Below are 19,845 nucleotides of genomic sequence, written 5' to 3'. Positions count from 1 at the left end.
TGTGCATGATTGTAGACATTAATGAAAAGTTTTGTAAATCCTTCTAAAAACATTCTAATTTCTTATAAAAGAGCTTGTAATGCATTAGATACAACCTTTTATAGAAAGTTATAATTCTTAACTCTTTATGTTTTAAAGTGTTGCATAATGGACGGACGTGACAAAACGTCTGCGTTTGACATCGTAGAAATGAGGCCGGCCTGAGTCAGCTAACTAGTGGTTAGTTTGCTCATATTGCACAAGGAATCATGGGTAGCCTATCATTAATGCTGTGTTCGTTATAACACTATATAATATTATGTTTTTTTCAGACATTTTGATTGATTCATTTTTTAATAAACAAATGTTTAGATGCAGTCTTCCTGCAGTAACTCTGAGGACCCCCTGTTGAAGGAGCAGGGAGTAAAGTCATGACATTTGCTTTACTCAGAAAATATTGACCAAAGTGCTTACATTTTATTCTGAGAAGAAGGTACCACTCTCATTTCTTTTAGAGACACTTAGCGGCGAGGGCTTCATCTATTGTTCAAATGTTTATTTACTTATTCTGGCAGAATAGGCTTTGGTCCTGAGGGTGCCGACCAGCGAACCCAAGCAGGAAGGCAGAATTCAGCAGGGAATGGAATAAACCTGCGGGGCTTTGCAGAACAGAGTCCGGTCATCATCGTTTAGAGTTTGGATACACAAAGTGCACAAACTATGAGATGCCAGGTTTGAGGAGGAACATGCTGAGACAGCCAGTACATGTAGCAGGCAGCAGCAAAGCATAACCACCAGCTGGGCATCATGAGTGACGCTTGTCAGAAGTCCATCTGCACTGAACTCAACTGGTGACATCCTTAAATATGCTTGCTGTCAGATGATCTGCAGACAGTGAGCACAACTTCAGTGCTCGGCAAGAATTTCTCTCCTTTATTTCAGCACAAAGGACAGTTCAGTCCATTCCAGTCTGAAAGTCTGTCAACATTCTTTTATAATTTTTGTATTTTTACGCCACACACTATCTTGGGGGTAACTACATAAAGTCTCTTCAGTACATTTTAAAGTACACAGACTGTGTTCTCAAGGTCGATTAAAGCTAAAAAAAAAAAAATACATCTGTAATATTCTTCTCCCTGAATGTCTTGTAGGAGACCACTCTGACTGGCTGGCACTTGGTCGGAGATTCAGGAGGAAGAGTGTGGTCCGTCCACAGGCAGACGCCTCCGTACCTGAGTGTCCGACACGCAGACGTCGTGAGTGATCTCGGCTCGGCCTACTACTGGAACGCACCTGGACTGTACCTGGGAAACAAGGTACAGACACACACACACACGCACACACACACACACACACACACACACACACACACACACACACACACACACACACACACACACCGTTAAACTGTTGTTTTGAGACTGTAATAGGTCATTTTACCAATTTTACCATGGCTGCTTCGTTTTAGTAGAAATCAAATGGTTGTAATGTACACAGCAACTCTACTCTGTTTACCTGTGTAATTGTGTCAGTTGAATGCACTCTGATATAGGTTGCGTGATTTTTAATTTTTTTTTGTCTTTATTTTACTCTCACTGTCTTCGGTGGGTGGACCGTGCTGATAAAGAAGGGAGACGACAGCAAATTATATTCAACAGTCCATTAATTAGAGCTGTGATTGTATCTATACTGAGCAAAGTGATGACTATTTCTACTACTACAAGGGTAAACAGTATAACCATAAGTGGTAACATAATTGAAAATGTCTGCATTGTAGTTTAAAACATATATGAGATAAGTTTCAGGACCTTAATCAACTTCCTATGAAAATACTGCTGTATTGGAGAATAAAAACAGTTCCAAGAATCATAGCAGACTGCTGCCTCAAGAATTACCAGAGTGAAATAGCACCCCACCTTAGAATAACATGTATGTAATATAAAAAGAAAAAATAATAATTGACAAATTGCAACACGAAGAAATGCCCTAATTAACTAACACGTTATTGCTTAATACAAGTATATTTCAGTCACTACAAATGTGACAGACACATTTGTTCCGATGCAGTCGTGAAACGCTCTTGCCAACATTACCAACCCTCGCTTTCAAATTGCCAAGATGGTTGCGAAAGAGTTGCTGTTGTTTCCTATTATTCTGCGGGTGTCACACCGACAATCAGACCTGTCAAGGTCACAATAATAACTTGTTTGTGCAGTTGTGTTCTGTTTTGTTCCAACATGAACTACAGTCTAATATGTGACCCGTCAGGTTGCCGCTGACTGACTGTTCACCGTTCACATCTCAACATCAGCAGTGCTCGCCGTATCACATTCCGATGGTAGATTTGTGGCAAATATGTAAAAGCGGACATGGGGCTACATCATTAGTACAAGCTCGAATGTATAAACAGAGCCAGTTGGTGATCTAACAGTATGTCCCCCGGATGTAAGTCTGGTGAGAACGGATCCTGCTGCGATGTTCACCTCCCTCCCAGCCGCGCTCCCTCCATATCTGCTCCCGCTAATGCCGACTGTTTGAATTTGTGCTGCGGTTCTCCGTGGCCACGATTAGACTTTATCACTCCAGCTGGCAAATAGCTGCAGTCCATGTTTCTGAAGTCGAGTTGTTGCCCTTCTACAACAACAGACTGACTGTGATGTTAGTCTGGGTGTCATGGCTTAGAGGAATATACCACAGAATTTCATTACTTTACACCCTGCAGGCCTGGCTTGTCATTTCACTTCTTTGTCTGAACGTCTATCCCTCCCTCCCTCCCTCCCTCCAACCATCCCTCCATCCCTGCTCCTTTTCATTGGTTCTCTCCTCTAACTCTCATTCCGTCTCTCCAGGACTCCCATTTTTCACCTCCCTGTTCCTAAATCATCTCCCTCCACTCCCCCAAGCCCTCTCTCTCTCTCTCTCTCTCTCTCTCTCTCTCTCTCTCTCTCTCTCTCTCTCTCTCTCTCTCTCGTTCTCGCTCTCGTTCTCTCTCTCATTCTCTCTCTATATCTCTCTATCTCCCTGGCTGGCTTTGTGTCTCTCAGGGTAAACAGTGTTTCGCCTGTTGAACTCGATAATCAACTGTTTTTCTCCTAGCGCACACACGCGAACACACACATGCGCACACGCAAAACACAAACACATATTCTCATTCAAGCACATACTCACACACACACTCTCCCGGGCCTATATAAGTCAGATAATGATGTGTTTTGGAGGCATTAGGGACAGCGGAGCAGAACCGAATGCCTCCAAACATGGGAAACAAACAAATTACCAACCACTGTGTGTGTGTGTGTGTGTGTGTGTGTGTGTGTGTGTGTGTGTGTGTGGTCATGTGTGTGCGATCGCTAGAAGCAATGTGCGAGTACTGTATGAAGAAGCGATTCTCTGCTTCAATCTCTGATCGTGTTACAGAGATAGATGTTATGTGACTCGACTTTACAAATCTATCTCACACACACACACAGACACACACTCTCGTGTGTCACGTTGGTGTGTGTCATTGGAAGTGACAGGCTGTGTGTGTAATGACAAGCCAGCAGTGTATATACGAGTATAAATGTGTGTGTGATAACGTTGTTAATTCCCATGGTGACCTTCCGTATCATTAATACCAAGGATGCTCATTGGCCCATTAGTGCGCTCTGTGGATGCTCATTGGTCCAGAAGCATGTTCCCCTGATGCTCGCTGGGTGTTTCATCAGCTGTGTAGGTCCAGGCTCTGCTCATTCTTGAGGATGGCCATTACAATCATTAAAGTGTGCTCTGTTTGAAAGAATATTTTGTGCATTTTTTCGAGTGTATTTGGCAGCGGAGTGCAGATAACTGCGGAATGAGCGCCAAATATAAACTCGTGTCACAAGAGAAAGGGTCGCATTATTTTAATGAAGTGCTGGACTGGTTTTTGAAGTTTTGGTGACACTTGTTCTTTAGAAGACTGGAGGAAACACTTTTAAGTGGCACAAAACTGCGATTCAACATTATTAAAACTGCTCTGTTTTTATGTTAACCAATGCTGACCCAACTGTCAGTATTCAAGTGAAGGAGATGTTGCTTTGGCAGCGCCGAAAAGGAGGCAAAAGACTTGTAACGAAAGGGAGAAATGGTGCTCCCCAATGCTGTAAAGCAGTCTCAGAACACAAAGAAATATAAGCAAAGAAGCGCTGGAGCTGTGGTGAACATGAGCTCACAACGTTAGTTGAGATTGGAGATGGGGCGGTGACTGATGACTCCTCTGCTGTACTTGTCTCTCATTGGACTCATGATTACAATAATAATGAATAATTAAAATAATTAATCTAATTATTAATCGATTCAATATTGACTTCTATGTTGCTGTGCTCTTAGGTTACGTTTGGGCATAAAAACGACCAGGTTAGGGTCAGGAGCTCAAAACTCTCACTTCAGGGTCCATTTCATATCTCTTCTGGAGGACTAATGGACTTCTTCATCATGTTTTCTTAAAAGTTGCTTATCAGAGTTCAGTTGACATAGTAATCCCACCTGTAAGTCAAGTGAATCGATGTTCAGGAGCCCTTTTCCTGGCCAGACACCTGTTTTGTTTTTATTCTATTTTTATCAGGTGAAGTTCTCAGACAAACCTCTCGGTTACTTTTTAACTTTTTGGGAATGCTCGGGCGGTGAACTGATCAAAGATGAAAAACTTTTATATCCTTGGAATATAAAAGCTCTCGGAGACTTTGTCAGCCTCCAAAAGCAATCAAATCCTTTCCTCCTTGTATCTATGTTTGTACTAACAGACTCACAGTCAAGACACATTAAAAAGGCTCAAAAACAAGAAGCACTCATCCTTTTGGAGAAAATGAGTGACATAGAAGAGAAAGAGAAGGAAGGAGAGTCCCGGGAGTTTGGAGCAGGGAGATAGATGATGGATGAACATGGAGAGAGGAGACACATCCTTTGCTGACAGCTGATGAAAGAAAGCTCTAAATATGCTGAAACTCGACAGAGGCACACAAACGCACAGCTCAGCTTCTATTACATTCCTTCTCCAAGTCGGCCTCTGCCTACTTAAGCTTTCTTTAGTCATTTTACATCTATCTTGTCTCCTTCTCACCTATAAAGAAGTTAGACAAAATAATAATCCTTTTAAGAGTAAAAGCTGCGACAGGTGCAAACCTGAGGCACAAATGTGCGTTTGAAAACACTCCGGTTTCACTTTGGTCGTAGAGGTTGACACCTGGAAGTTGTGATGAATGAAATCTTTCTTATACCGTCGATGTTTCTTTTAAACAATTCTCAGTTTTTCTGCACGGGGAAGATCGGCTTTTTACCGAGCCGCTGAGCTGTGACTTATCAGAGAGATAAACGCGTGTAGAGGAGTTTGTGTGTAGTGCCACTCCTAATCTGGTCTTGATTGCATGAGATGGATTTCCCCTCACGTTTTTTCTTCTTACATGGTTGGGAAAAAAGTGCCTTTTACATCAATCACAGTGGATTTGTTCCAGTTTTCATCAAGCAAATCATTTGGTGTCACACGCGTTTGTGTTCCTGGAAAGTGTGTGCAAGAGCTCCTTGCAGTAATCCCATGGCTCAGAGGGGAGAAAATCATTACACCTGGTTATCATTTCCAGTAATGCAACATAAATGATCACTGCAATCCTGATGTTTTCATTACAGAAATGGCTACAGCGAGCGTCTTGAAATCACAACCATGGCTGTGTTAGGAATTAGATGCTGTACACCGCTGACAAACACAGCATGCACTATGTACCGACATTTCCTTCGTGCCAATAGCTGCATATTGTCAGTAAAATAAGTAAAAAGTGTTGCCCTGTTTTTCATTTTTTTTTCCTAACTGTGTTGTTCTAGCTGCAGTGGTATGTATGACTGTGGGGCAAGGGTACCCCTTTGTTCAAATCAGCTCCACATCTGTGCACTTTGGCATAATAATGATTCCGCTTTCGTTTATGTTTCTGCCAAATCAGTACATGCTGCTCGTGTAGTAGGTGGTTCTGACTGCAGCCTACATTTCCAGTGAAAAGTGTTACTTGATGCTACTTTTTTTTCCCCAAACTGCTGTGCTTTTTCTGGAGAGCACAAAAGGGCATTTAAGTTGTTAACAGCTCTTAATATCTGTCAAGATGTGTGAAGTCGTCCGCTAATAGCCAACTGCAGAGGAGTCCGGTTCTGCGGCACGAAACTTGCGAGTCATCAGGCTCATTTCCTGACTAATCCGGCCTGTTTAAGGCAGTCTGGAGGCTGATAAAGGCTGATGGTGTTGTGTTTCCCTTATTCATATAATGATCACAGAATTAGCACAATGTTGATGCCTCGCGTTGCCGTGACCGTAATCCAGCCTCAAAGGTGGATCCTGACTGTATTAAATAAAGGTGTCACCGTGCCATCATTTGTTGCTTCAAGCGTGACACACGGTGAGCCGCGGGAGTTGACTTTCAAGAGCCAGTGAGCCGTGGGAGTGCAGAACAATAATTGATCGGCTCTGAGAGGCTGGAAGCGAAAGTGTGAGCTGCTCTTAGTCATCTTGAAAGGTGTATGAAAGGTGCATACTGAGTTACAGTCCGTCTAACCTACGCTCCTCCGCCACCAGCAGTGATAATTGTCATGTCATTGTCCTGCGTACCACCTCCACCACAGCGCTGTGATCATCAACGTCAGTTCTGTTCTCTTTTAAGTGGCAGAGATTTGTGAGTTGTCTGAACTGCTCTTGTACTTAAAATAAAGTATGGCACATAGAACTATTTTTGTGATTAATTATTAATCTATGAAATGTAAAAATTATGAAGAATGCTGATTATAAATTTAAAGAGCCTGAAGTGACATTCTTGAGCTTCTTTTGCACATCTAGCAGTGTAAAACCCAAAGACTCCTCATCTATGATCATAAAAGAGAAAGGAAAGCAGCAGATCTTTACACTTAAGAAGCTTGAAAGGGGAATTATTTGATTTGGGTTTTTTTCTTGAAAACCTCCCCCTGAATTAGCTTCAATGCAACTAAAAGGAACAACAGCGAGTTTGTGTTGATTGACCAGAGATTAATCGATTGTCGATTGGCTGTTCATTGATTAATCAAACAATTCTAAACCAAACCTCACCATGAGTACATGGTGAACAAAGAATGCGTAGCTGTATGTATGTGCGCATGCATGTCAATACTATTGTCTACTGGCCTAGTTGTGAATGTCATCAGCCCTTCACTCTGTCCTCAGTAAAGTGAAAAAGCCTCATCAAGTTCTATAATCTCACACTTCATCTGACGGCAAACCTCAAGCAGAGCTCCTAAAACGACCAGCTGACAATCAATCCTTCACATTCCAGTCTGCCAGCACCCATTCAGGGTTCATACCCCCGGACTGACCCCCCCCCCCAACCAAACATACTGCGAACTACAAAAGAGGACCCCTTGGCCCCGTGCTGCTCTTGAGGCACAGAGAAAGTACCTCCACCTCCACAGCAGAGTCATCCCACAGCTGCCAAAACATTCCCCCAGTCTGGGGAAACTGCAGGGGAGTTGCAAGTCAGCGTACAATCAGCCACCCAGAACCGAAAGAGAAAGTTTTAGGGTGCACACTGTCTGAAGAACGTGTGCTGCCACACTCCAGAGCAGATACTGTGCTTGTCTCCCCTGCTCACAGTGAGATGGTTTGAAGTAATCAGGCCCTTATTTACCTTATTAAGCCTTACATGGTGTTTCCATTCAAGTGTCCTGGCTGTTAAAAGTGTTTGTAATGAAGCAGCAACATTAAGAAAATGTTGGGTTTTCACCAGCAGCAACATGCTGAATCAGAGAGAAGCTTCAAAAAGTACCCGAGTACACGACATGAGCAGAGTCTGAGGGGAAGGAGGGGAGGGGGTCGGCATGGGTCAGCTGCAGAGATGTCCATCCGAGATGCGGCATAACTCTGCGTGCTTGAACTGGCAATGGAAATGCAAGTCAACATGACATGGTTTGACTTGGTGCGGCCAAGAGAATGACATTTCAACAGGTGTGATGCAGCAAAACAGGAAAAAAAATAAAGGAAAGCGAGACTGTTCCTTTGCTGACTGACTGGGTGTTTTGGTTTTGCTGATTTTTCCCTCCAGGACCTTCTTTTGTCTTTCCAAACATATATCAGTCACACACACACACACACACACACACACACACACACACACACACACACACACAGGAGGGCCGTTTGGTTGCATGTTGTCAAGCACTGCACCGTCTATTGGTCCATCTGGAGCCAATCTAACCCTACTGCTAGGAACAACAACAGTCTGTGTGTGCATCTGTGTGTGTGTGCATCTGTGTGTGTGTGTGCGCGTGTGTGTGTGTGTGTGACCGGTAGATAAACACAGTGAAAACTCCCGATACCAATTGCAAACAACCACAGGCATCATCAGGAAAGGCGACCCAGGTGTGTGTACGTGCAAACGCATGTGTGCGTGCGTGTGCACGTTTATATTTTCATGTTTCTGTGTGTTTTTCTCAGGGTGTGTGTGTGTGTGTGTGTGTGTGTGTGTGTGTGTGTGTGTGTGTGTGTGTGTGTGTGTGTGTGAGCGCTCGTCTGTGCGCCTGCATGTGTGTGTATTTGTGCGTCATTTTTTCGGGGAGTTTTGTTTTCTGAAGCTTTTGTGACAATCTGGTTTTCATTTCCTGAAGGATGATTTCCTTTTGCACCCCCACCCACCCACCCACCCACCCCCTCCACTCCACTGCACCCCCCCCACTCCACTGCACCCCCTCCACCCTCTTTCTCCCTCTGCCCAATCTCCGGAGGAGAGTGTCGGTCGCCACTGTCTGCTTTCCTTTTGTACTCCAAAAAATTGAGGCGTGCGAATGCAGATTGGCAAAACATATTTCTTAGAAGGAACAGGCATGTGCCGGGCACAAAAGAAAAGGTTTGCAGACTAATGGCGTGTTTCAATTGAAGTTCTGTCATTACTGCCTACGGTCAGGTGTTTGTTACGTACAAGTGGCTGTACAAAGTTAGTGGCTGTTCGCTTTCTTACCTCCAAAATCAGTTCAGTTTCTCCTCACTGCCTGAGATCAGGAAATCCAAACAGTGTTGATGTCTCGTGTTTTTGCTTAAAATCAAACCATCGCAGCGACGAGGACATGTTCATTTACGTCATGTGAGAAAACAACTAATTGTGAGGGAACCAGTACAGGCGATAATGTTGTTTGTTGTTGTTCAGCTAAATGCTTAAGATCACCTAAAGCCTTAAATTCAATCTTTATCCACAGGTGAAGTTTCATAGCCCACAAAACATTACTAGACAACAGAAAAACAACATAAAACGGCTTCATACCAGCTCTTCTGGTGTAATCAAAGTCTCTGGAAGCTCAGAGATCCCAAATCAATTCCAGCCCACATTCATACCCCTTAACACGCAGTCAAGCTCTTGTGCCCACTTCAGATGAAGTAACACTTTTAGCTTACATGCTACAGTGAAGATATCCGCTTGAAATGTCTTTTTATAGGTACATTTGTCTCCTCAGGGTTTCCAGAGACTTAAATTACTCCAGAAAAGCTTTATCGAGCCTCTTAATGCTCCGTTTTGGTTGTTTTTTTCAAGTCCCCAATTACTACAGTAGTTTTGCTGTGAATCCCCAGAGAGGTTTCATGGGCTATGAAACCTCACCTTACTTTCCATCGGCATGGGGCTAAATGTATCATTTTTGAGACAGCTACAAGAGCTTTCTTCCTGTGTTGATTTTGGCGACCCCTGTGGACAAAAGTGGTATGAATACCATCAACCCCCATGGTAAAGTATGTTGGTCTGGCCAGTGTGTGCATTTGTTTTTTAAGTCGATTTTCTTTTAAAACACAGCTGTCTGCGGGACATGTAGCTATAATATAATGTGTCTATTTTGGCTACGTAAGATAAGGAACTTTAATATGACAATGGTGAAAGAAAGTGAACTTTGTTTTACCAGACAGTCATATTGAGGCTTCAGTATTAAACTGAGGCTGCTTCATTAGCAGTTAAAAGTTCCTTGTAGCACTTTTAACCTTTGTTTTATGAGGTGGGACAGTTACATGAAAGGGAAACAGACATTTTTCCTTGTTTGACATTTTTTTTCTCGATTGACTGATATTTTAGTGGTTTGTTCTACCCATCTGACCTTCATGGAATAACAACATCATTAAAATCTGTTCTGACTTTTAGAAAAGCGCCCTGGTTTGGTTATAGACATATTACATCAGAGCTCGGTCGGGAACCCTGGATGAGGACTGGGGATCGACAGGGACTCGTTTTCACACCTCTCCTCAGCATAGGCGGCAGATTAAATCCCATCACTTCAGCCGTGTTGTTTGCTCTCTTCTCTCCTTTCTCCTTTGTGTCTTTCTCCTACTGTCCTGCCGCACTTCATCCCGCCTTTTGTTTCACTCTCCTCCTTTTTGTCCGCCTCCTCCCTCCTTATTCATTTCTCCCATCTCTGGTGTGTCTCTTATTTTCCTCCCTGCTCCTCCTCGGAGTGTGTCCGCCCCCCTTTTCACTCTAATTGATACACAGCAGTAGCACAAAGGATGCTAACTTGAATTTCAATAAAATGTTCAGTCTGAGGAGGAATTTAAAGTTGTACAGTTGCATTGCTGTATGCCAAAAAAAAAAACCTCCAGTAATTGCACAAAATATTCATTTTATTATGGGATTATTTTTGCTTTATGTTAAGATGAATGGCCTGTATAAACTGATATTCCCATGGCTGTGACAAAAGGTTTACTTTAATGAAGATTGTGTCAGGTTCTTGATTAGGGTTTTAACAGCGAGGATTATGTCTTGTTCTTCTTATTGTGGCCACTAATAGAGTTAATAACAGGCTTATGGAGCTCTCAGGGGGATCCGACTGATGTCTATTGTAGCTGTGCGCCGGAGTGTTTATTGTTCCTTCTTTCCAGTTCCCATAATTCCCCCTCTCCCTCTCCATAATTCCCCGTCTCCCACTGTGCTTTTCTGTTCTGTTGGTCTTGTCGCTTTTCCTGTGTTTTGTGTCTTTTATTTCCTCTCTCCAAGGGTGAAGATGGGTCATTGGGTTGCCATGACAAAAGCTTTGATTGTTGTCCAGATCCGGGGGGATGACGTCAGTGAAATGAGCTGTCAGAGAAATAGCAATAATTTCAAAGGAAGTAAAGTGTTAAATTCAGGCGCGCTTACAGTGGATGGAGAATGATTTGCAAAAGTACAAGTAAGGGCCACCGGCGTGAAAGTGTGTGCTGAGAAGAAGCTTTTTCTTCCGCTTTGCAGTTCAAATATGGTTGAGTGGCTGGTGAACACAGCAATTAAAAACACAAACAAGTATAAAGAATTCAAATATTTTTGTTTTCTGTACTTTCATTGTAACAGACAGTGCAAGAGTTTATGTAGATTTACATTTGGTTTCCACATGGCTTTGGTCATATTTAAAGTATCTCTACTATATATTTTTTATTCTCAAAGACATTTCAGCCCATACTTACTCCCAATGCAACAGTTTCTAACATTGATAATAGGCCAAAAGTTTTCAAATTTGTGAAGCTTTATTTTGAAATTTTTAGCGGACATTGCATCTTGTTTGTTATTGCGGACTTGACCTGAAGCTTTTATTTTTAAAGTCTAACCAGGGGTTGCACCTTACGTATTATTGTGAACTTGACTGCAGCGCTGTTCACAGCTTCAGGTCACTGACCAAGCTGCCATATATGACCAGTTGAGGGAGAGAACGAGTGTCGTGACACTCAGTAAAGAACGTGTAGATTGCTTTATTTTAATGTGTCATAGGCCAAAAAAGTTGTGACTTCCTGCTCTGCACCACTATAACGAACATCTAAAATGAATTAGTTCATGATATAAAACAGTTGTAAAGTTTAATATTTGAATCAACTTTTTTTAATGAGATCTCTTTGTACAGTTGGATCACTCTGAGTGCTTACAGACTTCTGCTGCTCTTGTGTGTTTCTGTTGAAATCATTTTGATTGTCTGGTCTGACAGTGTTTTATACTTTGAGCTTGTTGCCTGAGGGGCCTCCAAGCCTCGCTGTTGTGGTTGAGTCTCGGCATCCTCATCGTCACTCCTAGCGCATCTCATCTGCATCTCTGCAACCTTGTGTAACACCAAGCCGCGTTACAGTCCAAAGTTGCGTTTGGACTCTCATTCACGGCCACGTTTGCAATAACAAAGTTGCAACGATCGGCCTACACGTTCAATTAAAAGAACTTTGTCCTTAAAGTCTCTATACACTTCGGTGGTTTCTCTCACTTTCATCATGCTCATGTATGTCGTCGCAGTGGAACAAAACCTATTTTTTTCCTTCCTGCATGAGAGACTTAAGTGTGAATGCGGAGTCCATACTGGAGCGCAGATAAGGTGACGGAGAAGGAGGTCGAGCAGGACGAGCGCCTGATATGTGTAGGCTGTGTTGTGTGGGTTTAAACTATGATTTTACTGTCTCCTGGAGTCCAAATCAGCAAATGGGGCTAGATGGAGAATAAGTGTTAGTCAATAAAACGCCCGCCCAAGTACACCGCCGTGCCCACGAGTGTGTATGTGTGTGTGTATTTTCAGTCAGCCTTGAAATGGGTGATTCCTCCTCTCGGTTTAAGAACTGAGAGTAATGATGTAGAATAGAAGAGGTTTATAGAGGCATTAAGCCCACCTCTTACACCCTCTCTATCTCCGGCTCTATTTCTTCGTCTCTCTCTCTTTCTCTCTCTCTCTCTCTCCCCCTCTTCCTCAGTGTCCCCCTCTCTCTGTTTTTATGGTGGCATTATTATCTCGCTCTCCCACCCATTACTGCTCAGGTTGGAGCGGAATAATAAATTTCAGGATCGCGCCGACGCAGCGTTTCTCCACCTGAAGCTCATTCTGTGGACTCGACAGAAACTCTGCGCCGAAAACACACGAGACAACAGAGATTGGAGCATATTCTTGTTTTTCCTTACTTTTTTAAAATATTTTTTTTTTTAAATTAAAAGTACCAGAAGTAGAAACAGAAGTTTGTTTGTGTTGCTCTTGTGAAATTGTTGTGACTGGAACAGCAGTGCTGCTGCCATAAACGATTACCATATGTCTGAAATATATTGTGTACTGTACCCTATCGCGAGATATCCACAAAATATAGATTTACTGATTAATTTAGTAAACGGTAAACACATTTCTAACTCGAAACAAACTTTTACAGCTTGGGAAAAGTAGCATTATTTGAAATTCTTTTTTCTTTTTTCTTTTTAAGTAAAACTTTTGCTCCTTTTTGTGCTGTGGTGGATTTCAGAAACCTTTCTGTGATTTCTGTGCTAATGTGCTGGGTAAAAAAAGAAAACATGAGCTTTGTTTCTCCCACGTGCGACTGTTGTTTGGGCCACAATTAATATATTGTGTGACGACATGTGTTGTCCTGCAAACTCCGTGGAGTTGTTAACATTCAGTGTTACCCACCGAATTGTTTGTTTGTTTCAGAGGAAGCAAACGTGATAATGCACTTCCTTCCACACGGAACACTTACCACACTGATATTTCTTAAAGGTGCAATATGTAAGAATCAGTCACCTGTTCAGTTCATATTAGCATATATATAAATCCATGACTGGAGCAACTGTTAGCTTGTTAGCTCTGTTAGCTGCACGGCTAACCTGGCTAAAAGGTGAATGTTGGTGCTTACACCACTAGAAAAGGGCTGCTGGGAGAAACATTTTTTTCAGTTAGCATGCTAACTTTAGTAGATAGATCTGCAACACAATACGTAAAGGTTTTCGTCCAAACTGTATTTTATTCACATTCTGTTTATAATTCTGTTTAAATTCTTGAATGTTTTAAACCAAAATCCTCATACATCGCAGCTTTTTGTGTTTTTCACATTGATGCTTACTTTGTGTCTTCTTCTCTTGAGTTTGTTGGTGCATTGCAGTGAACTAGTAAGAACCCATTGGTAGGTACAGCTTCACCAGTGTACAGTGTGCACATGTGCATGATTGGGACCCACTCACTCAAAAACTGGAGTCCCTTATCTTCAGCAAACTTCTTGTGCCGCCTGCTGGTGTGGAGTGGATCAAACACTGATTTAAATCAAGCAGTAATGTAAAATAAGAGGTCAAATAAACTAAACTATCTCTTTTTAACGATGTGTACATACAGCAGCTTACTAAGACATGCTTTCTTTTGCCAGGAGAAACATAATGAGTCAATATTTTGCTAACTAAATGTATTAATCTCTGTGTCTTCCTCTCTCTTCAGCTCTTAGCCTACGGAGGGAACGTGGTCTACACCGTGTCTTATAATACAGACCAACAAGAGCAAAGGGCCATCAGAGTCACCTCGGAGCCCGACCTAATCATAGAGGTAAGTTTTCAAACCCGTGCTTTTACGTTCTCCCCTCTAATGAAGAGCCTTTTAACAGCCTTCCTCTTAATGTAGAGTTTATATGGCCTCTCTAATAGATTTTGATTTTTAATTGAGTTTGAGTTTTATTGAACCCCTTCGTTAAATTTGCGAGATTCTTCAGAGGCAGTGGGCTGTGTGAAGCCCTGAAATAATTTCCAGTTTGTCCGGGCGGCACCTTGGTCAAGGGCATCGACCAGGAGCATCTTTAACACTCAGCACAGGCACGGCTTGTGTAGCCGGTGGAAACAGTCTCGCGTGTTTTATGCATTCGTGTCTGCAGCATTATTTATCTTTTCCCGCAAGCAATTGACTTTTGCACCGGTGAAGACCACTAAATGAAGTAGCAAATAAAAGCTGATAAACACACACACACACACACACACACACACACACACACACACACACACACACACACACACACGGCTACAGCTGGGAGAGAAATGCTGAACTTAGCAATAAAAAATGCAGATAGAGAGTCTCCCTCTCCTCTCTCTCTCTCTCTCTCTCTCTGTCTTTATAATGAGCAGCTTGTGATATGATGTATGGCAGCAATAAGCAAAGCAGCAACACTATTAGTTAACTGTTTATATCTCCTATATCACTAAACAACATTGTGTGTGCGTGTGTGTGTGTGCGCGTGTGTGTGTGTGTGTGTGTGTGTGTGTGTGTGTGTGTGTGTGTGTGTGTGAGACAGCGTAAAGTGCACACACACACATATACAAGCAGGCACATACGCAGGTTGGTGTGTTTCTGCGTGTTCACAGTGTGCCAGAGCTGCAGAAATGATCCTGTTATTTCACACACACCAATTTCTCGATGTGTTAAAGAAGTACATTTGCACTCATCTGTTATATGCAGTAATCTGTGGTAAAAGTGTCTCCTTTTCTGGGCACGGACTGGAAAAGAATGAAATAGAAATTGAAAGTTTTGTCCTTTAAAATAACAATTTCAGATTAAATATGGATACAAAAGTACACACAAATAATTGTATTATGACTTTGCACTGGAGCTAGGGTAGAGAGAAGAGACAAAGGGGAAAAAAAGCAAGGGGAAAATGAAAACAGGAGAAAATGTGAGGATACATGAGGAAGAAAGAAGTCAAGAACAATAGAAGAAAGAGAAAAGAGGACAATAGGAATACGTGAATCAGAAGGAAGTGAGAAGGAAACACAGGAAGAGAAGACAAAAGAAAGGAATGAAAGTAGAGATAAAGGAAATGGAAAAATGGAAGGAGGGGAAAAAATGCAGGAAGAAACAAAAGGAAGAAAAGGACAATAGGAGACAGAGAGAGATGGAAGAAAGAAGGGAGGAGACAACAAAATTAACAAATGAAGAGAGGGGATACAGTGGAAGGAAGGAAATGAGTAGGAGGAAAGATGGAGGAAGAAAGGGGAGAAACATTTAATAAGTAAGCAAAGGCAAAAAAAGTAGAGAAAAGAAGGTGAGCAAGTAAAGAAAGAGGAGCGAACTGAGTGGTGGATATTCACACACACTGATGAGTCTGAGTTATTTAAAGACGTGTCAGTGAGATGGACAGACAGGGAGGGGATGGGAGGACAAGTGCCGGTCTTGTTGTCAACAAAAAGCCTCTCCAAATGATGACGATGATGAGCCACCTACGCACTGTCAACCGCCTCTCTCCCTCTTCACTGTCTCTCTTTCAGCCATCGTCTCGCTGCGCTCCTCTCTCTCTTCCCCTCACTGTTTGCCGTCTGCGTATCTGCATCAAGTTGTGATACTGTTTGTTTGTCGCGCCGTGTTGTGCGGCGCGGAGGAGAAGCTTGTGGCTCGGTTGTAACTTTCGCGGGATCTGAGCAGACAATGATCTCCCCGTCTTTGTTTGCCTGCGTGGCTTTGTTGATTTCCGTGTCTTTCTGTCAGTCCTGCCCACTTTATCAGCCTCCATCGTCGCAGTTGAAAAGAACGGAATTAAACAAGCCTTTCACGACGATAATAGCGACAATCAACTGGAAATGTGGGCATCTGGAGTTTCTCACTGAGCATAAACCAAGACAAAAAACTTCTTTTTATTTTAGTGCATACTAATGTAGTCGTTGTATTCTGAGTTCTTCTACAGCAGCACAAGATGTTGAGGAACAAGTTAAGAAAATCAAACACTAAAATCTATTTTTTGTCTGTTGTTTTTTCAGGAAACAATGCTGACTGAAAGAGACGGGGTTGTTTGATTCTGATTATTTTTCTTATCACTGGAAATCCCAAGATATTAACAAAAGTAGCAATGAATTGATTCTGCAAATACAACAACCGGGTAAATGTGTAACCTGTGAACTGAGCTGAAAGCGACCACCAACCACTCTTTCGTAGCTTGCTCATCTCAACATTGGAAAGGTTTGCAGACCCTCTGCTTTATCTCATTTCTCTGCCATCTGTATAGGGGAAAATGTTAAGGATGGAAGACAGATAATAGATTGTTGTTGGTTTTTTGTCTTGAAATCTTGAAAAGGAGCAATATAGAAAAAACTCCAACCTTATCTTTAAAGGCATAGTGTGCAGCCTTTAAGTTTATGTTTGGAAGGAACCATCAGAAAAAAACATTTTCCGACCACAAAATGGCTAGCTCACGTACGCTAATAGCATGAATCGGGCTTTGGTACGTCACCTTGTCCGTAAGCATGATTCTTGCCTGTCAGATAGATTTTCATGGGCAAAGGTGCTTTTTTGGTAATTAGGACAACTCTAATGATTCTCTGACTTCCTGCATTGTGATAATAATGACGATAAAACGTTAATGAAAACAGTTTTCTCTCTCAGGTGACTGTTTTCATGTCAGTCTGCCTCTTCTCTCTCTCCGTCTGTCTTTATCGCTGCATCTCTTAGCCCTGCGACTCCATTCTTACTCTCTAGCCCTCCCTCCATCTCCTCTCTTTCAATTAGTTTTTATTTAATGGTTTATTGGCGTGGTAAGATCCCCCTCTCTCCCTCTCTCCCCTTCCATCAGTAGTTGTCACTCTGCGTTAGCTGCTACATGCCATTGATCTGCTCTCAACAAGAGATAGTCAGATACCAGGCCCGGGCTCAATTCACTTTGCATTCAGTCCATTCAGAATGTCAATAGAAACTGCAGCTCATTACCTAATGACACATCATTCACTCTGACTCTCTTTTTTTTTCTCCAGTTCGGTTGAATATCGTTCTCCTTTATGAAGTAGTTGTCATACTGTATTTATGTATTAATGAGAACATCCATTTTCTAGATTCATGGAATTAAAAGTGAACTGCATCAAAGAAGTACAGACAAAAGAAAAAAAAAAAACCTAAAAAATTAAAAATGTTTACTTCTACTTTCTCTTCCAGGGAGGTGGGATGAAGATTATTGACAGAAGGTTCGGCCAGCCGGTGTACCCCTCCTCGCCAAGCACCAATCATATCGCCCTGCTTCCGGAGAACTTCCTGGTTTCAGGCAGCGCGCAGCCGATCAGTCGGAGGGATTTCCTGTCGGTGTTAGCCAATGTGAGCAGTGTGATGGTGCGGGCCTCTTACAGCACAGAACCCAGCGCCGTGTACAGGTGAGAGACAAACACAGACACATTTAGATGCAACACGCTCACCTCTACACTGTTGGGCATTAGTTGATGGTACCATTCAGTGGGTTAAGTGTTCTTAAACAGTCATTATTACTCCTTTACTTTTTGCATTTTGCAAGTGTAGTAGTTTTGTGCTTGAATTTTTAAGTCCCTCGGTGAAAAGTTGTACAGCTAAAAACAAGACTTAACACATTTTTAGTGACATCTTTTCATTACACTATGTATGTATATGAAGTATTATATGGGAGAAAGAAATGTCAACTCTTGCCAGATTTAACCCCCTACCACCTTAACATAAAGCTGACCGTTGTATTGCTGAAGGTCACTGCTGTCGGGGTGTTAATTCTGCCTGAGAGACTGGACTCAGGTGATAAAAGCTCCAAAAGCCGAATCAGAGAAAATAGTCCGGTTTATGAGAGGAGGCGTGTGATTATCTTTAGAAAAAAAATATACAGGCCACCAATGTGCCACATGTTTCTGCTCGATATCTCACTCTCTCTCACCATATGTGTGTGTTTGTGTGTATGTAGACTTCACTCATTCACAATGCAGGTAGCTAATCCCTCCGCCGGAGGAGAGAGGAGAGCTTCAGCTGTAGAATTCTGCTCCTGTCCTCCTGGATATGCTGGAACTTCCTGTGAGGTAAATGCACACACACATACACACACACACACACACGCACGCACACACACACGCACGCACACACACACACACACACACACACACACAGGAATCAAGGCACGCGCACACCTTCTACAAGTTTGCAACTTCCTTTACAATAATCAACACAAGACAGTCTTGGGAAAAACGAATGTGATTAGGAGTACTATAACGCCATGTAAAGTGGTATTTTAATTGGAACATGTCCGTCCACAGAGTAAGCACTCGTGTACTTCTGTTTTGAGATCAGATCACCTAGACTCCCTAATAGCCTCTTCAAAATATAGTCAATCATTAGTGTCTGGCAGTTTTGCAAAAGGATTAATAACACTAGGACTTTTATAAACACTTATAAAACTCTTCTATCAATGAATCAAGGCCATTTATTTGTCTTTAGCGACAAACTGTTGCTTGATGAAAATGAATGGAATTATTAATAGTACATTGGTATCTGGTATAACACAACCAATGATATCATAAGCAAAATGTATGTCTTTTCAAGTTCATTTTCTAATGCCACTTTGTAAAAAGGTCGGGGAACAAATGGCTTCCAGAAAGTACATTTGTCATTTGGAATTGAAAACCTTTGGTACTCTTTAACTAGTTTTATATCAGTTGAGCAACACCGAAACATTGAAACATATCATCATGATCATGTGTTGTTTTATTATATGTTGCTGTCAGCTGACCCGATTGTCAGTGTTACTTTCAGTATAACATGATTAAAGGATCATCCCAGTTTCTGTTGATGCTTGCCGGACAAAACTGAAACAAGGTCAGATCTGTGTTTAGTTTGTCCTCGTGTCTGACACACATGCACTCACACATACCTTACCATTTTAGAGCTCAACAGGCTGAATCACAGTCAGAAACGTTCACAGTGTAACACTCACGTAAAAACACACTGGAGGTGCTAATTAGAGGCTCTCAGGATAATTACTCCACACTACAGCAGCTTAAAGACGACTGTGTCTGCTCCCCTGTCCTCTAACTGTGTGTGTGTGTGTGTGTGTGTGTTTCAGGCATGCATTCCCGGTTTTCGGAGGGTTAACGGGAATCTGTATAACGGCGTGTGTGAAGCTTGTCATTGCCACGGACACGCCTCGCAATGCCATGAGGTCACAGGACACTGCCTGGTAAGATAAAATGCACCGGGCATTAAGTGTTTCAGAGCAGCAATAAAAGCTTTTATGAAAAGGCTTTGTAACTTTTGGTATTTGCAGAATGTCAAAAGAGAGCACCGAGAAACTTGCAGAAAATTTCAAATTGTAGTGTTGCCATTTTTAGACAGTGTTTTTCATGCATTACTCTTGGACTGTAATTTCTCCTTTAA

General features: G+C 42.2%; 1 protein-coding gene across 4 annotated transcripts in view; it reads left to right on the top strand.

The window, feature by feature from the left end:
• The window catches only part of lama2 (laminin, alpha 2), a 193,327-nt gene that overhangs the window by 67,232 nt on the left and 106,250 nt on the right, over positions 1-19,845 (top strand). For all 4 annotated transcript variants that reach the window (XM_037086256.1, XM_037086255.1, XM_037086254.1 and 1 more), the window contains exons 14-18: positions 1,131-1,295; positions 14,161-14,265; positions 17,623-17,834; positions 18,383-18,494; positions 19,535-19,648. In XM_037086256.1, coding sequence (XP_036942151.1) covers positions 1,131-1,295; positions 14,161-14,265; positions 17,623-17,834; positions 18,383-18,494; positions 19,535-19,648 — 708 coding nt within the window. The remainder of the gene's footprint in view (positions 1-1,130; positions 1,296-14,160; positions 14,266-17,622; positions 17,835-18,382; positions 18,495-19,534; positions 19,649-19,845) is intronic.

This window comes from Acanthopagrus latus, chromosome 22 (assembly GCF_904848185.1).
Source record: "Acanthopagrus latus isolate v.2019 chromosome 22, fAcaLat1.1, whole genome shotgun sequence".
Taxonomy (NCBI): domain Eukaryota; kingdom Metazoa; phylum Chordata; class Actinopteri; order Spariformes; family Sparidae; genus Acanthopagrus; species Acanthopagrus latus.
Note: the sequence above shows the minus strand (reverse complement) of the source record. Positions and strands in the feature narration are given on the sequence as shown.